At 37.2% G+C, this 20,154-nt stretch overlaps 1 protein-coding gene across 2 annotated transcripts in view; it reads left to right on the top strand.

Moving 5' to 3' along the window:
• XIRP2 (xin actin binding repeat containing 2) overlaps positions 1 to 15,591 on the top strand; it is a 54,123-nt gene extending 38,532 nt beyond the window's left edge. For both annotated transcript variants that reach the window (XM_080399044.1, XM_080399043.1), the window contains 4 exons: positions 2,597 to 2,728; positions 8,951 to 9,058; positions 9,379 to 9,451; positions 10,120 to 15,591. In XM_080399044.1, the coding sequence (XP_080255170.1) occupies positions 2,597 to 2,728; positions 8,951 to 9,058; positions 9,379 to 9,451; positions 10,120 to 10,349 (543 nt within the window). In that variant the 3' untranslated portion in view covers positions 10,350 to 15,591. The remainder of the gene's footprint in view (positions 1 to 2,596; positions 2,729 to 8,950; positions 9,059 to 9,378; positions 9,452 to 10,119) is intronic.
• Positions 15,592 to 20,154: the final 4,563 nt, after the last annotated feature.

Here is a 20,154-nt window from a genome sequence, read left to right as displayed (position 1 = left end):
CAATTCCCTTTAATTCACTGGAAGGACTGTTCTTTTTATTCCACTGTTGCATGAATTGCATTTATTAGGGCCATAGGCTTGAGACAGATTAGGAACAGTTATTCTTTCAGCTCATAATGACAAAACTCAGCAGTTTCTGCATTACTAAAAATATTACCAAATAATAAAATCATATTCAAAAGCACATTAAGTTTAGACCTCTTGCTGTTCAAACTAAAGAATTCAAAATTGTTGCATTTTAAAAGAGCAGCTGTATGAGACAAGGTGTATGAAAAAAGCATGGTTTTATAATAAAATTATTTTTAAATGGGAATTATATGAAAAAATATCCAGAAAAAAAAACTTTTTCATTTTGTTTTACTCATCTCTCTACACTTCCATCAATAGGGATTAGGTATTTTACAGCAAAATTTAATATTAATACAGAGTAGTACATAAAGTATTTGGCTAACAGAATTCATAATCTAGTGAAATAGAGCAAGACATCTTCACCACACATTTAATTATCAGTCAGGAATAACTGAAAATCAGGTCTTCAGATCTCAGCCAGGAAAACCTGCCTCAGTTCTGCAGAACTACTAAGGGGTAAAAAGTGTATTTTTACCATACCTTAAAATCCTACTTAGAAGTTTTAGCTCAACCCCCTTGTATCAGGAAACAGAGGCACTATACTGGCTTGCTACAACGTTAGAATGACAATGGTCTTTGTTTATACTAAATTTTCAGCACATGGGAAAAACACCTTTTCCTTGCTGTAAACCAGGCCAGAGTAGTTTCTGTCAATCAGAGAGCATATCTGGCTAAAGAAGGGCTACACTTCAGCACCCACCAGCCATCATCTTTGTCCATAGCCAAGAAGAGCTGTAGAAGGATTCCCAGTCTTACCTACACTTTGGTCTTGGGAGCAGTGGTCTGTAGCAGCTGAAAGGACCTTCTGGGTGCTTGGATAGCCCAGAAGCCACATAGTGAAAACAGCCACCACCCACACCCACCAGAGTCCAGGTGTTTCCCAACCACCAAATTCCTGTCTGCTGACTTCCTTATTTCCTAATTTCTTGTATTTGCAGCACGTTCCTGCAGTTCACCTGGCTGAGAAGGTTCCAATTCCCTACTCTTGCAATTGAAAACATTGCTGAAGTTAGCCCTCTCTTTAAAAAATAGTGCCTGAAGCCTGACCCAACCTGTGTCGAGCACATAGGAACTACTTCATTTACACTGTAACTCATCACAGTTCCTTGCTGAAATAGAAGGTTGCCTGAAAAAGGAACCGTATTATCTGTTCCATTAAAGGGAATTAATAAGTTTACTTAAATTACCCATAACTGCATTTATCCCCTCTAAATATCTCCAAATGGCTGGCAAGGTGTGCCTGAAATGTTAATTCACTGAAATAATTACTTTTCACATTCACACAATCATGTACATATAGAAGCATGCCGCCTTCATCACAAGGGAAAAAAAAATATCTGGTTTTATGATCTCCTTACTTACGCATCAGGTGTAAGCACTAAACCTAAATGTACTTAGTAACCTTCATTACAAAGCTATTGTTAATTACTGGGTGGTTTATTTTCTGCACATTGATTAGTAAGTTCAAATGCTGAAAGCTTCATTCTAGTACCATCTAAGAGGTAACACATAAAGGATGGAACTAGGACAGGGAGCCTGAGGGTAGGGGCACTCTTGTGACTTTTGGCATCATTGTTAGTGAAGAAAGATCACCAGACAAAGGCCTGCTTGAAGCTCTCTGCATGTTTATCAACAATACCTATTGAAAAAATACAAAGAGGGCCAGGTGGCAACTCTGAATGCAACCAAACTCCGAATAGACAAGGCAACAGCAGAGAAGAAAAGTGGCTGCTACTAACAAGCAAGGAGATGGGACCTACTCCTTTTGGTGCTAAAGATTCAGGCCAAGCACGCACGCTTTTCAAATACACATCACGTTTAGTTCTTCAAATCACAATGTACGGCTCCTCTGCAGTGCTCTATGAACTTGTCAGAAACCGTATTTATGATTGTCTGAGTCATTCCTGCAAAGACAGAGTATTACATAGCTGAAAATACATGCATGATCCCTAAAACTACAGAAGAAACCATTGAGTCTTCAGACAACTAGTTTAGGCAGAGATGAATATGTAGCTACACCAGCAGGTTCTATTTCACACAGGAGCATTTAGCAGCTGGTGTTAAATAAATTATAGACTGCAAAAATCCAAAAGAACTTCATCATTTGCAGGTCCTAATTTTTGGTTGACAAGTCCTAAAATGGGCCAATGAGATTCAATAGTTAATGTCATCAGTATATGTATGTTTTGTACTTGGATGACAACACCTGAAAAATAATTGCCTTATTACTGCATCTGTTCTGAATGCTAATGTAAATTCATGTGTACAGTTAAAATAAGTAGGGTTTACAGATTACATCAGTGGAAGTTGCCTTTAAGAGGCTATAGACATAATGAAGTGTTTCCAGATTTTCCATTTCAAATATGTAAGCATTGTAGTATACCGTTATTAACACTTTTTAAAAATCAGCTCATGGAAGTATGTTCTTGGTGCAAGTGGAAAACAACTGGCCTTATTTTATCACTAGATTTCAGAGAAAACCAAGTTCTGTACTGTGCCTGGTGGCCTGGCAGCAGTGAGGAAACAATTTGAGAAAGTGCGGAAGACCTCTTCACAAAAGATCTTTGCTCAGTACCAACACCAGCACAAATCCATACAGGTAACAACAGCATTTTTAATACTAACAAACAAGGTATGCCCTGCGAGATAGCTTGAGGAAAAAATACAATTTTTTGCTTTACTGAAGATTTTTCATTATGACTACGACATTTCCCTGGTGTTCATACTCATAGAATTTTCTGTTTGAGATATACTACAGAAATCATATATATTTCTTTTGCAAACACTCAATATAGGCAATACTAGACTTGCAGCAAATGGATAAGTAAAGCAGATTACTATTGTAGTGGTATTTTATACTGAACCTTGTCTATAAGACTGTAATTCATTATCAAGCATCATGGTCATATTTTGCATTTATTGCACTTGATGTGATGTTGCGCCACTCTCTTTCAAAAGGAGTTTCCTGCTTCCATTGACTTAAATCTAATAACTTCCCCTAAACAGATCAAAAATTGCACAGAAGAACCCAGATGCTACATAAAAGTAGAACAAAGCAGCAGCTAAGTTTTATTTTAGATAAAAGGTCTTTACATTTTATTACTTCATTAGCATATACCATGAAAAATTGTTGTAGGAGATAATGATTTTGGACTATGTGAAATCCCCTATAATAAAACACATTGCACAATCTGTCCTATGCACTCTGAGAAACAGTAATGGCACAGTAAATTGCTTTACCATGCTGCACTTCTTGAAGCGATTTGTAGGCAATATTGCTCTCCACCTTTGTAGAACAAAACACATCAACGTTCTGCCATAGGTTCATTTCCATGTTAAATAAGCATCATATCTACCGGTCATCTCTCATTTCTTACACATTAATACCAATATCAATAATCTGCACAGACAACAAGCAAAACTCCAGTTTTGGAGAAGGGGAGAAGACACAGTTTGCTGCAGGTGTATTAAAGCGCTTTTAGCTAAGCAGAGAAGTCCCATTGCTGATGTTCAACTATCATACTGGAGCATAATCCTTGGTAATAGGAAGCATTTTGCACATGCTTGTCTGATGCTGTTTATCTGGATGAAGAAATGCAGACCCATGTACAGAAATTATGTGACTTTTTCTCTTACTCAGAACAAAATTTCATTTCTGTTATGTGAAGATTCATTTTCCCTGGCCTAACAGTGACAACTCATTCTCCACAAAGCCAATATGATGGTTCCATTTCTTCAACAACAATGTGACCTCTAAGCATACTTATTCATGTATTTGTCCTCTGTGGCTAGTTGAGGAGGCTCTCTCAAATCATCAGTAGAAATAGTCACGTTCACAGGAAATAAAATCACTCAGAACTATATGGAATTTTTAAATCTAGGTTAAATAACTTACTGCCAGACCATAAAATCCCCTTTCTACCTAATGTAACTGCACTCTCATGGAAAATGGGATTATACACTTAGGTAACTGAAAGATTATTCACGATCACTGAATCAATCCTGAGGCAAAACAGAGAAAGCATGTAGTTTGAAGACAGGTCTCCAGATCTGGATAAATTCAAACTATTAGTCCAAGCTAAAATAAGGAAGCAATTAACTTTTTAAACAATAATCTAAATAACTGAACATGTTACTTTATATTCAATTATTGTATAAGGAGTAGATGGCTTTTCATTCAAAACATTTACACCAAATATGGAAATAATAATTTATCTTTCTATTTTTCTCAGGCAGCAGCCATCACTCAGAGTTGTCTCCATGGTAAGGGAGATTGGTTCCTTGTGAAAGGTGACATATTACCAGTAGGATGCACAAAACTCTTGTCTGGAACGGTGAGCAGCAATGAAAACTGATCACAGAATTGTCATGTGCTCACAAACTCAACCAGTTTGTTTTGAGATCTGGTCTTTAATTAGACCACTGGCATCATGAGCACCTTCTACTGTCAGCCACCAAGCTGAGAAAAGGTCATGAGCTTCAGTGTTATTATTCTGCAAATGCCAGCCTAGAGTGGTCTGCTACACCAGCTCAGCTAGCTAGCTGCTCAGACAAAGTCTCACTCTCCAGTATCAGAAATGAGCCATATTGAGTGAGTGAGCTGAACCTCCTGCACAGGAAGGATGAGTGGAATATATTGAAAGTATCTGATATTCACTCAACCATACAGTATCCTCTGTCAGAAATGACACAGGTATAACTACACCTCCTCCATTGAGGGTCATTCCAGACAAATTTTCTAAGATAGCTAGTGTAGCAATTGCCAGTTTTCCAGCAATTGCAGAGGATAAGATTGAATAATAGGACAATGTTAGTGAATGGTGAAACCTTACCTTTTTATGAAAATCTTCCACGTTGTGTCCAAAACACCCTAAGTATATACATACAACCAATAAATCTGCACTTTATGGTTTGTCAGTCTAAGTGAAGTTCTTGTAAAAAAATTCCGCAAGACCTCACAGTACTGATGTGCAGATGACAAGAACATAAATAGGTTTAAAAAGCATAGCTTTGACGAGGAAATGAAGATTCACACCAACTAAATCGTCAGTCATTCCATTGTTACCAACTTTGTAACTGAAGCTTTAGGATCACAATTTACTTCCACTTCTGCCTAAAGGGAACTGTAAGTTCGTACATACTGATCATTTAGAAGTGTGTTCTAAATCTGCAAATACACAAACGATATTATATTAGCCAACTTCCCACAAAGCTTATATGATGACCATAATGTACAGCTCAAATATAAGCAATATGCTTCAAATGTGAGTGAATAAAAGGCTTTCCTGTCTTGGACAAGCTTTTGGGCCATTTGGTCCCCTTGAACAATACATACACACATATACAGAATTGTACACATTTTACGTACGTATGCATATAATATAGCACACATATTCTGAGCCTCAAAGCAACTTTATTTTTGATAGGGAAAGTATGTTTTGTCTGTTGTCAGACCAGAAGGAAACTGCAAAAATGTCAACACAAAAAAGCAAACCGTGTTCTAAAATACACAGAACGGTTACTGAAAATTCAAATCTTGGCACATTTTGCAATAAGAATTCTATCTAAATTATTGCAGCGTAGAGGCACTAAAATTGATGTGTGGGCCACTAACATATAAAGTGCGTGTAGCAATTACAGTTCTCTTCAGTAACAAAATCTGAATGCCTACATAAAAATGCACTCCTCTAACAAAATGTATACATACTTACTCTCAGATTTACATCTCTATTTTTAAAATAATGTTGGGTTTGTTTAGAATGACTTACTACCCAGAGACACAACAGAACACTATAGTCCTCTGTATTAAGTACCATACAGATATGCATGGGAAGGCCAGCAGCCCCTATAAACGGTGACTTGAAACAAATAGAAGAGAATGGAGGACGAGGTAAATCTGGAGGGGAAAAAAGTATAAAATTACCATAAGAAACCATTTGTGAGCTAGCAGCATGCCAACAATCATCCAGCTGACAGTGTTTTCTGAAGCTCACTTATGATACAGCACAGGATAAACAAAAAGTAATTGAAAGGTGATTCTTGGGCTACAGGAAACACAACAGTATTAGTTGTCTTTTCACTCTTGACATCAAAAATCACTCTGAGCATCCTGTCTGTCCTCCTTTGCTGTACAGCTGGAGGGGAGCTGTTTCCTCCTGACACCACAATGCAGGATGTGGTTGATTAAACAACCTTGCTTGATTCAATAATGCACAGTAGGGTAGGCATCGTGTATTCCACAGAAACAAATAAAGGGATCAAGTTCCCACAAACATAACTCTTAACAAGTATTAAATCTAGATCATAATCTCCAGCCACAGTCCTGCATTGGAGGCATGACTTACCCTGCTTAATAAAATAAAAACCATCTTAATCCATGCAGACCATCAAATCATTCTACAGAATATTCTCCAGAATCTATGGGGTGTACAAAACATGCCACAGACTCTAATGGGGTAATCCTACCTGCAGGATATCCTATCCTATATCCAGCAGTTAGCCATTGCAAAGGATGAAAGAATCCACAGGTCTTCCTGCTCTCCACTTGTTTGGAATAATAAACAAGTAGTATTTTACCCTCTGTCGCTGGAATTTCAATTAGCCATCTTGACAGACACACAAAAATATAAGAACCTCCAAGTCCCTCTTCCTCCCTGCATGCCCAGAGCAAGGCCATGTAATTATATTGTCAAAATCTGGCCCATAATGTTTAGGGTGCATTTTAGACAGCCATAGCTGTCACATTAAACGATTATAATCTTCTGCAATATGGCAACTACTTCATAAGCAGTACCAAAGTTACAGCAATAAAGCAGTAGTGACATTCAGATTAGATTTGCTTCCTGACTACATTAAGCCTAATTATATTCCTTTTTAATACCCCACACCATTCAAAGGACACATAATGACTATCATGAACATATTTCGTGTCTCTTGAATGAGCTTTTCCAGTAATGAGAGCTTGACTTACATATCTAAAACATGCACATTAGAACAGAAAAGCATATCTTAGATGAAAAAAGCATATATATTTATGCATATATTGAAAAGTATATCCATATAAAATGAGAAGGCATATTATACATACACCTACACAGAGTCATTAAACAGAGAATAGATGGGAAAATTTGCACTTAATTTTCTTTGAACTGCCTCTCTTCAGCTTGGTGTGGGGTTAGCTCTACATCTTTTCACGTTGTGCGGCTCCCTTAGAACTGTCAGATGCACAGTACCCGAGAGTGTAATCCATGCTCTGACTTGCCCTCCTCAAGCCTCGCCTCACTTTGACAATTCAAACTTTGCAGTAGGTGTGATTAATTTTGATACTGGTAACACACTAAAACCGTTTACTAGGCCAGTAATCAGAAAAGTTACTCTACTTTTTGTTCCTGTGTTTTTAAAACATCTTATAGTTGAAACAGTTGATTTGGCAGCACAAAGGTGGAAGAGAATTCCTACAGCCCATGAAGGGGATGCACACTGTCTCTCTGCCATAGAACCTAAGAGTCCTTGCTGCCTACTGTATGGCAGAAGTCATGGCCAGGCAGTGGGTGCTCCCCTAAATTGATTCAGAAGAAATGTTGGTGGAGATGCAAGTAGTGTAAGCATTCCTTAGTTCGAGGGTAGAATAAATCCCATAAATACATGCTATGTCATGGGATGACTGAGGGAGAGAGCTAATTTCTTGCCCTACAATTAGCTGGATTTCAAGGAGGTGACAGCATTTGATATGAAGGAAGCTTACAGCTCTCTGTTGCACTAGATGTATAGCAGCAACCTCAGAAACACAGTGTTGCCTCCACTCACATTCACATTACGCTGAACACTTGAGAAGCTCTTGCTGGAGGGATCAGAAGCTATTTTCATTTGAAAGCTTATTATCAGTAGAAAGTAATAGGCAAGCTTTCTTCTCACAAAGGAAAAAGAAAATTTAATTTGATATGAGTGAAATTATTTGTTAGATGTCTCTGTGTACATGCTAGTGTGCAAGAGAGAGGAAGCACAGAACTGCTCTCAATGATACCAATCCTTAGGATTTTTTTCTTCTAATCACTAAATCTCAAAGTACTCCACAGATACAGGTATTGTCATGTAACACATCATGTTACACGTGGTTCTGTGACAGGCTTCAAATAAGAAAAATTACTGTCAGAATCTGGAGTAGAACTAAACATAGGTAGCCTCAGAAACTACATAGGCACCTTGAACAGTGCTTTAAACTCTCAACATTATGCTCTGTTTATTACGCTGCAGTTGTCAGACTTGCAGATACAATGCTAGCCTGTGTGGTTTATAGTATCTTCTGGTTAGCCTATGGTCCATCTTTTTCACAACTGCAACTCAGCACGATTTTTGCATTGGAAAAGCTATACAAAGTATATGCAGAAAGTCAGCATCTCTTATATAGACATATTATACTTCCTTTTACAAAATTACATTAACTTCATGCCTACTAATAGGTAACAAGTTGATGGCACAGCACATCCAGCCTTCCCAGTCACCTTTGTCCCCCTTCAGTCTATTTATACATTGTACATATTCATGCAGCTTTCTGTATCTGCTGGTCAAAGCCTAGCTGCAGTAACATAAGTGACTTGACATCTTCTGTGCTATAAAAATCCCTGTTCCAGTTTTTATGGCAACAAATATCAATCATAATAAAAATAACGGTACTTTGCTGTAAAATGACTATTTGAGTTACACCGTTTACATTAGAATTTATTTGTGAAAACCCTTCATAGGCCGAAAAAATAATAATAAAAAAAGAAAAATCCAATTTACTATTAGCTGTTAATATGATATTATTTTTATTTGTCTTCAGGAAATGTCAAGTAGCAGTCAGCGCAGAATATCAAGCGGCACCAGGGAAGCTGAGTGCAATGAAATGACCTCCAAAGAAAGTCAAATGGAAGCCTCTCAAACACAAGAGGTAACTATATCAATTAATAATCATGTCATTGGACAATTATACTGATGCTAATATGTATCTGCTTTGCTTCTTCCTCCTTTACCACTTGGTACAGCAAGATCTGGATGTTCTGCTGATACCCTTCCTTATTAGGTAGTACATAATTTTTTAAAAGGTGTTTTATTAAATGTTTTAAATTTATTATTGTTTTGACATGATAATTAATTAGGTTTACATTCATATTTTTCTTTGATGTAACATTTTAAATACAGTTGCAGAAGTATGGAAAATACTTACATATTACAATAAATCCTGTAGTAAAGTGAAGGTTTTGTGCACAGGTTTCTCATCGTGAGCAAGTTACTCATAAGATAAAAATGACTTCTACACCCACTCAGCATACTGATGAAACAGGTAAGAAGTAGCATAAGAATACAGGCTCACAAATGAGCAATGGCAAATGTCTTTGCTCACACAAATGTACCACTCTTAGCATGCAAACATGAAAATGCACATTGATCTGAATTCTCAGCAATGCTCATTCCTTGACTTCAATGGGACATAAGAAATGAGTTTAGAATTTAGTATGGAGAGCTGGCTTTTGAATAAGGAGGTGGTTTTAAATATTTACTCAGTTGCTTGAAAGAACTGGGGACTTGAATTGTTGAAAACACAGGTAAACACTAGCCCACATATATACAAAATTGTGGATGATAAATTTATAGCTGAAGTGAATAGCCCTGCAAAATATGACCACAGTGTTAAGACACTGCTGCTGCAGTTTAGTCCTAGTATTAGGATTCACGCATTATATTCTCCCACAGACCCCAGTCAAACTTTAGCCCTGCCAACCACTCAGGTATGGCAAAACAGTAGGTTTTTAAATCACATTAAACATGTCCCTCAACAACCGTCCTGTCATTCTCTCTATGGATTTCTGTTCACGATCAAGTGACTCTCCAGACTCCTGCAAGACTAAGTACAATTTTTCAAATGTAATGTTTTATAATTCACTGATAGTCAATTTCATAAAATGCAGGGTGGAGGAAAAACAATCTTTTTTATTCTTCTTCCCATTGCAGTAACCAATGCAGCTCAGAATGAAGAGCTCCCAAAGACTGTAACACAGATTTTAGTACAGCAGATTGAAAGGACAGCTCAGGAAAAGGCTGTTCACTCTGACAGAGAGACTACAGCACCTGCAAAAGAAGTAAAGGTTCGTGCTTTTAATAAGAGGGATCTTCCTTTATGCAAATTAGAAGTGGTGAAGTTAGGACACTGGTATGCCATGCAGTCTGCATTCATGTTTTGATGAATTATGATGAATTTGATGAATTATAAAAATCTAACCTGTGAAAGTTGTGGGAGTATATGGACTTTAGGAATTAAGTGCACATAACGCAATATGAAGTACTGTTGTGGCTTAACCCTGGCCAGTGACTAAGCACCCTGCAGCCCTTCACTCACACCCCCCACAGTGGGATGGGCGAAAGAATCAGAAAAGCAGAAGCGAGAAAACTCGTGGGTTGAGATAAAGACACTTTAATAGATAAAGCAAAAGCCACACACATAAGCAAAGCAAACCAAGGAATACATTCACCACTGCCCATGGGCAGGCAGGTGTTCAGCCTTCCCCAGGGAAGCCGGGCTCCATCACGCCTAATGGTTACTGGGAGGACAAAGGCCATCATATCAAGTGTCTCCCCCATTTTGTTCTTCTTCCCCCATTTATATACTGAGCATGACGTCCCATGGTATGGAATATCCCTTTGGCTAGTTGGGGTCAGCCGTCCTGGCTGTGTCCCCTCCCAGTTGCCCATGTCCCTCCAGCCCTCTCGCTGGCAGGGCCTGAGAAACCAAGAAGTCCCTGACTTGGTACAAACATGACTTAGCAACAGCCAAACCCATCAGTGCGTTATCAACATTGTTCTCACACCAAGTCCAACACACAGCTACTATGAAAAAAATTAACTCTACCGCAGCTGAAAACAGGACAAGTACATCAGAAGGCTCAACAAGTACTTGCAGTATGCGACAAACAATTAAAACTAGACTTTTATAAAAGCTTTTATATCCCTGTCCTCTGCTGAATACAGTCTCCTCTTTCCTTGTTTTGAATCTGTAAATATGTATAATTTCTGTCATCACAGATTCTCGCAAGCATAGAACATGTCACTTTCAGAAGAAATTAAAATGAGCATAAGCCACAGCATAACTTTACATTATGCATATAATGCAAAGTCTGCATTTTTTGCGGCAAAACCTCCAAGACTGCTCAATCATCATTTTGCATTTTATATGAATTCTGTATTTTTTTTCACATATATTCTATCATGCAAATAGCACAACTCTTAGTTCAAAAGGTTGGCTTTATGCATTCTGAGCAATAGCTAATGGATTTTAACTTTCCAGATCTTATTATAATACTATTGCTTGGCTCCTTGCAGAACTAGCTTTTGTGAAGAATAGAAAAATTGTTTTACATGTTACTATACTTTAAAAAAAATAAAACAACCACAAAACAAACCACTTTTGCTCCCTAAAGATGGAAAATATCTATCAGGAAATTACATTGTCTTCAACAGGAAGCTTATTTTCTGCTGCTACTGCTTCAGCAAGCAGACCACAGGAAAATTCCACACCAAGGGAAAAAAACCAGGATGGAACTGCTACTTCTGCAATGGTTTGCTCCAGATCCCATGAATATGAAAGCACAGAAAAGTTTGCTTATGTGAAAGCTCCATTGGAAATGACAGTAACTTCCCGATCCACTGAATTGTCCAGCTTTTCAACAAAGCTCACTCTCTCCACAGGCCCATACCCAAAGTAAAGCAATTTCTGTGAACTAAGATGTTTATACAAATTTTTTCACCCACAATTAAGAAAACACTTAGAGAAACATTACCTGAATGAGAGTTCTAATATTTTATCTGATAAATCTGAAACATGGAATATGATGTCAGATGTGCAACAGGCTGGACACTGATTTGCCTTCATCATTCAGATGTTCACTAGATGAGAAAAACAATGCTTAAAGTGGTGTAAGATCCAGGGAGATCCTCTCTATAAGATGGGTCTTTCAGAACCAGGCTTTCATTCCAACTGAAGTTGACCTTCCAGACCCAGACAAAGCTAGAGACATTGCAGACCACAAAACTGTTGCAGGTGGAAATGTTAAATACATAGCCTAAATGTTTCAGGCCCAGCCTCTTGATGCACTGCATGCAGATGCTCCAGGCTCTGCAGGAACTATGGACAAGCCCCTTGCATTAGTTAGAGGAGGTGTTCATGCAGTCACATAGATGTTTGAAACGCAGCCACTGGCCTCTAAGAATAAATATTACCATGATGAGGAACAAACATCAGATGAAGCTTGCTTCCAAGAAGTCTCTAGTGGTGCTGTAAAAGACCCTGAGGCATATGCTGGAAGCACAGAACCAGAACAAACTTGGGCAGCTCAACCCAGCAGATGTCCTTAACTTGTTACAGCTGAGGGCTAAGCTGAAAGAGCTTAAAGGAAGCGTGAAGAGAAGCATAAAATATTTTGAACCACAGCCACTGTCTGTTACCAGAGACAACTTTGGTCAAGGACTGAAGAATTAAGCTGCCCATAGAAAAGCTACTGAAAAGAGGCATATCAGAATAGCACATTTGAATGTTTGAAACACAACCTTTACCTGTGACCAACAAAGACCTAGTGGAAATTAAAGTGGTACATGGAATCTCAGTGGAGGAAAATGTCCCAACACTCTCTAAACTATCAAGCTGCAACAAAGCCTTTTACCATCTTATACCAGCACACTCTTCATACAGTCCCTCCACTGCCTTCTCCTCACCTCATCCAGGGCCTGCTCTCTCTGCTTTTGCTCCTTGCTCTCTCCACTTCTTCCTCAGCTGCTCTCTCTTCGTTGGCTCTCAACCCCTTAACAGACCAGCCACAGCTGCACCTTATCTACATCGGCCAACCCACCACCCCTGAAGCCAACCCACAGCCGTATATTATCAATGTTAATTACCCAGCTTCATTCTTCTACAGGAAAACATGAGTGGTGCTGTGTGCAAGGCAAAACAGATGAAAACAGCCTTGGCACACAGAAGATTCAGAGGAATTAAGTCCAGCTGAAACATTGCCACAAAAATTAGGATCAAGGTCCCACACAAGATGTAGCAGCCCCTGTAACACCACAGCAAAGCACACTTTCTGATTCCAAATTTGATGGCAACAATACGCAAGGAGTAAAAAAATACAATGCAGGAATTGAAATAGATCTTCATGAAAACCAGAAAGCTGAGAAGCTGAAGACACAAGAACTGTTGTGAAAGCCTCTAGCTACTACCTCTTCCACCATTATGAGGATTAATGCTACAAGAGCTATCCTGAAGAATTATATAGAGCAAAATAAAAAGATACTAAAAATAGACATTAAGATTAAAATATAATTACTGTTGTATTTGAGAAATATTAACATGCTAGAAAATGTGTAGAGAATGCACCTCAATTCTCATGCTTAAAATTAATGCAACATCCTCTAACTGAGGTAAAATGTTGCCTGTATAAAATAGTTCTAGAGACAAAATAATGGTCGTTTTGTGCACATCTGTTTTAGTTTATTACAGCACAAGATGTGACTTAAAACAAAAAGAACCACATTTTGGTGGGTTTCCTATATAAGCAAAATTACTGAAACAGTTTATAAAATAATGTGCATTTAAAACAAAATTCTGCTGTTACCTGCTGGGTGATTTTACCTGTTGATACAGCCGTAGTCTGAATTAAGACAGCAAACCCTTTTGCCTGATGTCATGTTGCAGGTTTCACATCGCTAAGGAGTTGAGCCACTCAGTGTCCCTCAAAAAGCTGAGCCTGTTTTTTGTTTCATATTGAAGCAAACTTTTGAAATATATAAAGTATGTGGATTTATATATGAATATTTATATATGAATATGAAGTAAACATTGACAATGAAACATGCCTCGTTTCTCATGGTTCATATGTTACTTAAAAATTAGAATAGTATTTAGATTGCAAAGTTATGCATTTGAAACTTTGAAAATATTGCATATGCTATTGCATGATGTACACCAATGTTCTCCTTTTGTGCATCTATTTTGGGCATTGAGTATGGACGGGATCCTGCAGGAAAACCAGATGTTACCATAGCTTTAGCTGTTTGAAGTACATGAACAGAAGGCTGATGCTTGAACAGCAATGCAAATGGCAGAACAAAGCTAAACGCTCCTGTACCTGCATAACTCCTAAGCAGAAAGCTCTGCTTTGTGTTTCCCAGCTCCACGCACTGTGAAGGGTGCTACCACTGTCGATGCTAGGAGCAGAATTAAACATGAGTAGCTTGTGGTCCTGTAAACTGAGGCACAGTCTGGCAGTGGACCAACAAGATACTTAATGTGATGGGTTAGCCAGGGCTAGCGGCTGAATCCACATGCAGTCACTCGCTCGCTTGCTCGCTCCCCCACAGTGGGATGGGAGGAAACATTGGAAGAGCAAAAAAGCCAGAAAATCTGTGGGCAGAGGTAGGGACAGTTTAATAGGTGAAGCAAAGCTGGGGCACAAGCAAAGCAAAATAAGGAATTGATTCACTACTTCCCATCAGCAGGCAGATGTTTAGCTGCTTCCTGGAAGGCAAAGCCTCAACATGCACAACAGTTACTTGGAAAGAGAAATGTCATAGCTCTGAGTGTCCCCTCTTGCTCCTCCTTTCCCTCAGTTTCTTGGTTCTTATAGCAATTCAGAAATCAAGACAGAAGAGCAGCATGCGCTTTTCCAAGCCAAACAGATTGTCCATCACTGCCTTCTGGCCCTTAATGGTATGAAATCAATCTTCTATTCATGCTTTGTGCTTTACAGAGAACAAGTTTCCTTTACAATTAATTATACTTCATAAAAGAAAAGATTTGATGTAGTTTGCTAATGTAATTGTAGCTAACGCAGTCTTAAAAACTAACTGAAGAAAGCATCGGGTCTGAAAATGAAAATTGTAAAAATCACAAATAATTATGTCCATAGCATATCTGGGTCATGTAAGTTTATAGTCTGCAGGTTACCACAGAAGTGGAACTCCCTGATGTGCTTTTGGCATGATTAAGCAGAAGTTCCTCACCAGAATTTTAAACATCTGCCTCTGTTTGTTGATCTCTAAATCATATCGTAGATTCAAAGATTATACATACATTATACTCAATTCCACTTATACTAGTAAACTTTTTATTTTCCTATCTCATTTCACAAAATAAATAGTTATTACAAATAAATGGGAATATTGTACCTGGTGAAGTGAATAGTTCTTTCAAATTTATGGATTTTGGAAAAGGGAAAGGTAAGTAGTTTTTCACTTTTGAAGTACTACTCTTAGTTGAATAAAAATGAAGTCCTAAAATTGAGAGCTGAGATACCAGTTGATGGATAAAGAAAACTACAGTTTTAACAAAATATATGGACCAACACAGTTAAAAATAAATCATAAAACGTGGCTTAAACTAATGCATAACTTTTTTAATATGTGGTTCTAGAAACTGCAGATTCAGGAAAATGAAATGTGCAAACTCTGCCAACAGAGAGTTTACCCAATGGAATGCCTAGTTGCTGACAAGCAGAATTTTCATAAATCATGTTTCCGATGTCACCACTGTGGCAGTCAATTAAGGTAAGAAGTAACTGCATGTTCACTCATAGAACTCTGCATTTGAATATGAACACAGCCGGGGAAATTGTTTTTGATTGGGCTATGCAACCTGTAGGATGCTGAGTTGACAGGGGAGTAACCAGGGTTCCCCTGTTCTCTACTACTGACATCCACACCGTGATGTGGAACAAGCCCTTGAAATTCTCTAAAGAACTCTTTTACCCTGGTACCTTCCAAATTCTTCTGCATATTACCTCCTACTTACTGTTCCAGGCCTTCAAGAGAGCTCATGAACCAGAAGCAGTAGACACAGAAACTTGGGTGGAATTTAAGACATCTGAATGCAGACCAAATTTTCTCTCACTTTTCCTCATCCATATGATCCAATGAATTATGATGGCATTTAGCAAACTACTCTTGTAACCTTTATATGAAATGCAGTGTTTATTGCTCTATCAGACAGCAAATGCTAACACATCTGATGTTAACAATTTTGAGGTTAGTTACAGACATTTAGGAGCAGAATCCAAATATAATTAAACTCAAATCTCTATCATTTGCACAAAGGCTAAAGAAAATTGGCACTGTACTTACTCCCCCCATTTTGTAGAAAAATAGAGGATTCAGTCTTCAATCTGATGATGAAAAAGGTCCCAGCAATCCCAAAGTGCTGTGGAGCATTCCTATTTAAAACTTGTGCAGTGCAACAAAGCAAATTCTTTCTTAAATTACAAAGCATGACTCTTCTTCACTTTGACCTTGAAATCATATGGGAATTTGCAATTAAAAGTTTTAGATACCCTTGGGGGTTGGTGGGGGTTGTCAGATTGGCCAATACATTGAACTTCCTCTCTTTTTGCTCTTCCTTTCTTTATATATACTGTCATTTAGGGGTACTTGAAATATCAAGTAAAATTTAAAATTCACAGTAGATGTATGATATGTAAAAGTATAAAACAAATTTTCTTCCATTTTGCAGCTTGGGAAATTATGCATCTCTCCATGGAAAAATATATTGTAAGCCCCATTTTAAGCAACTTTTCAAATCAAAAGGAAATTATGATGAAGGTTTCGGACACAAGCAGCATAAAGAATTATGGAATTCTAAAGATCGGTATAGCTCAGCTGGCAATATTTATGCTGAAGAAACAAATCCCATTAATAGTATACCTGTTGATTCTAAACCAATTACAGAAATTGATCAAGATTTGCATTCGGGTACTGAAGGTACTCATCCTGATATTTTGGATAGTAATTTGAAAACAACCACAGAAAGAGGTAAATTAAGGATGACATGGCCTCCTTCAACAGATGATGCAACACCTAAGAAAACATTTTCTCTTGAAAAACTGGCTAAAGTAAATAAGCCAAAGTGGCCACCAGGAGATTTTGCTCAAGAAGGTTCTGGTTTACATACCAATAAACTTCTGGGCAATAAAAAGGATCCTCAGAAGAAAAATGCTGTGACAGAGCAAAATAAAAATAACACTGCAAATGCACAACAAGATCAACACTCATCCTTTAGGTCTCTGTCTGAAAAAGAAGCTACAAATATCTGTAAAGCAAAGAAAAATGAAGCAGGCAATAATGGAAAAGATCAGGAAGACGGGAACGTGCAAGATAACCTGAATAAAACCAGAGGATCACAGAATAGGGAGGAAAGTGGAAAGGATATTAATGAAGGTGATAATGTGATTATGCCTAGTGCTGGGAGGGAGCAAGAGAAAAAAATTAATGAAAATGGTGAATCAGAAGTTGTACAGGTTACTAACATTGATGATGTAACAGTACAAAAGAATCACAAAGAATTCAGCTTGAATAACAATAACAATAACAATTATGCCACTTTCTCACATCTACACATTTGTAGGCACGAAACAACTCTCTCAGCCACATCTAACCCAACGACAGCATTAAGCAACTTGCACTCTATCGCAGCATGCCTTTGCAAGGCTGGAAAATTGGTCTGGAAATGAAGAACTATTTGAGATGTATGAATCTCGTGAGAGCTATTCTAGTGATACTGTAACTGTTTCACAGAATGAGCAAAACTCAAAGGATGAAGATGCTGTTACCTCTAACAGTCTTGCTCAATTTAACAAAGATGCCACTTGTCAGAAGTCTCATACTAATAGTTCATGAGTTTTAAAGGAGGCAAATAATACAACGGTCCCTGTTGATACTGAGTTGGTATGCATTGGAGAAGAATCAAATTATGACAAAAACTTAAATACTATTTTATCTGACACTCAGAAAACATCTTTTTTCTTAAAAAAGACAACCTGTTTTTAGACTAATAGGCTCTGTAGACATAACTAAGAATTCCTGCAGCTCATATTCAAAAGAACATGGGAATTATGATACAGAACTGAATGATATTAATGCCTGTCAAGAAAGTGAAATAATCAGAGTGTCAAAGAATGACATAAACACAAGCTTAGACTTACTGAGCTCAAGACATACAGCTGCTCCATCTTTCTAAGGCAAGAAAGTCAAGCCCAAACAGTTCACTGTAGAAGAATAAATTTAAAGAAATAGATTCTATGACAAAAATGAATAAAACAGCTAAATGATCAGCTATGTCTTTCACCCATTATAAAGTATGTAATTAATATATATTTCTTCAGTACAATTATTTTAGTCTTTCTTGAAGAATATAAAATCCAGAGATTACATATGAAAAATTGTATTGTATACTGTCAGTTGCTCAGAGTTTATTTACTTAATTTATATTTAAGGCAATGAAGATGCATAAAATAGAACGTTTTCAGTATGTAATTAAAACAACTTGTCTATGTTCCTGAACATTGCAAGAAATACTTTACTACATGACTGTCCTTCAGAAACATAATAATTCAATTTTACTGTCTATCATTTGTAACAAAGTAAGATGTGAAGCACCTGGTGTGCACAAAACAATAAAAATTATTTCCACAGTTTTTTTCTTATGTATTGTTATTATTGTAAATGAGCTGTTGCTCCATGACATATTATGTACATTTGTTGTGTTAGCTCATATGAGAAGATTTGGGGTTTGGCTGGGTTTTTGGGGGGTTGGTTTTTTGGCTTTTTTTCACAAAGTATACAGTACTCAGTTTGAAATGGACTCATTATTGAATATTAACCAAAACTGGTTGGCAAATAGTACTGTATTGCTGTATTCCTAGAGCTGCTACTATGGCATTATATTGTATGACAGTGAAAAAAAAAAAAAAAAAAAAAAAAGTGCAAATTTTAACACAGGATAAAACCAAATATCCTACACAGAACTGGATCAAGATTTGGGAATAATGGGCAATTAAGAATAGTGGTTGTTTCAGTAACTAATTCCAAGTCATTTTAACTGAAGGAGCTGTCCAGTTTCATATTTAAGCCTGTACAAACTTATGCAGATTTAGCACTTTTTTTCCTTAACATGTTTATGGATTAACATTTGCTCTTTTAACACCATTCCAGCTTGCATGAAATGGCAACATATCATTTAACTGTTGACAACGCATAATAAAAAAGCACTTTACCAAAAAGTATTTTGTGAAGGTTTTTTAAATATGAATTTATACATATGATTTTCCTTAAACAGTTTGTGACATTCTTCATGTGTTAATTACTTTAAAGCGAAGTTTTTGTCAGAGTGAAAGGGAAAGATAATCAAAATACAGTTTTCAAAATAATGTCTGAAGTATTTGACCAAGACAGGTGTTTGCAGTAATTTACAAGAAAGACAGGTTGATGTTAAAACATTTAAGAAATCATTGTGAAGAATTCTAGAACAAAATATCTGCTGCACTACAACTCGTTGCCCAAAGAAATGGGATTGTGGGTAAGTGGGATATCCACATGTGACTCTTCTTCTGTACCTCCACAGAAACAATTATATACACACACGAGAAAAGCTATACATAGTATTTCCTCCACAAGAGTACTTCAAGGAAGTGAAGCCTCCTCTTTATGCATCATGTTTGACTCCTCTGAACTATTTTCACAAAATGCAGGCATATAGAAAAGACCCCTTAAAATAAATGTTCTCAGGAGAATAATTAGCCTTCACGCAAAGCACTCAGATACCACTGTATTTGACAACTTTGTTGAAAAGCATTAGCCTATAAGCCATAGTGAATATTTAAAAATTATTTTGGCAAGATCTCTCTCTCTTATTCCTTCCCTTCACCCTATTTGGTTATAACCATAATACATTATTTTTAAAAACCCAAGAGATTAGTAAATAGATCTAAATTTGCTTTTTTGAGTAGATAACACAACAAAAATTAACATCAACAAAATTCCTGATAATACAACAAAAAAAATCTCAGAAAATGCAAGCCTGAAGAAAATCAATGGATTTGTCTAAAATATTAAGAGCTCTACACGGACTAAACTTTCAAATCTCCCCATTCTCCAAAATTTCTTATTAGGTATAAGATCAGATTTGACTGTATTAGTTAGGAAAGAGGAATGACATTGAGTGTGAAATGGTGG

The sequence above is a fragment of the Falco punctatus genome (genome assembly GCF_963210335.1).
Source record: "Falco punctatus genome assembly, chromosome: 8".
NCBI classification, from domain to species: Eukaryota; Metazoa; Chordata; class Aves; order Falconiformes; family Falconidae; genus Falco; species Falco punctatus.
Note: the sequence above shows the minus strand (reverse complement) of the source record. Positions and strands in the feature narration are given on the sequence as shown.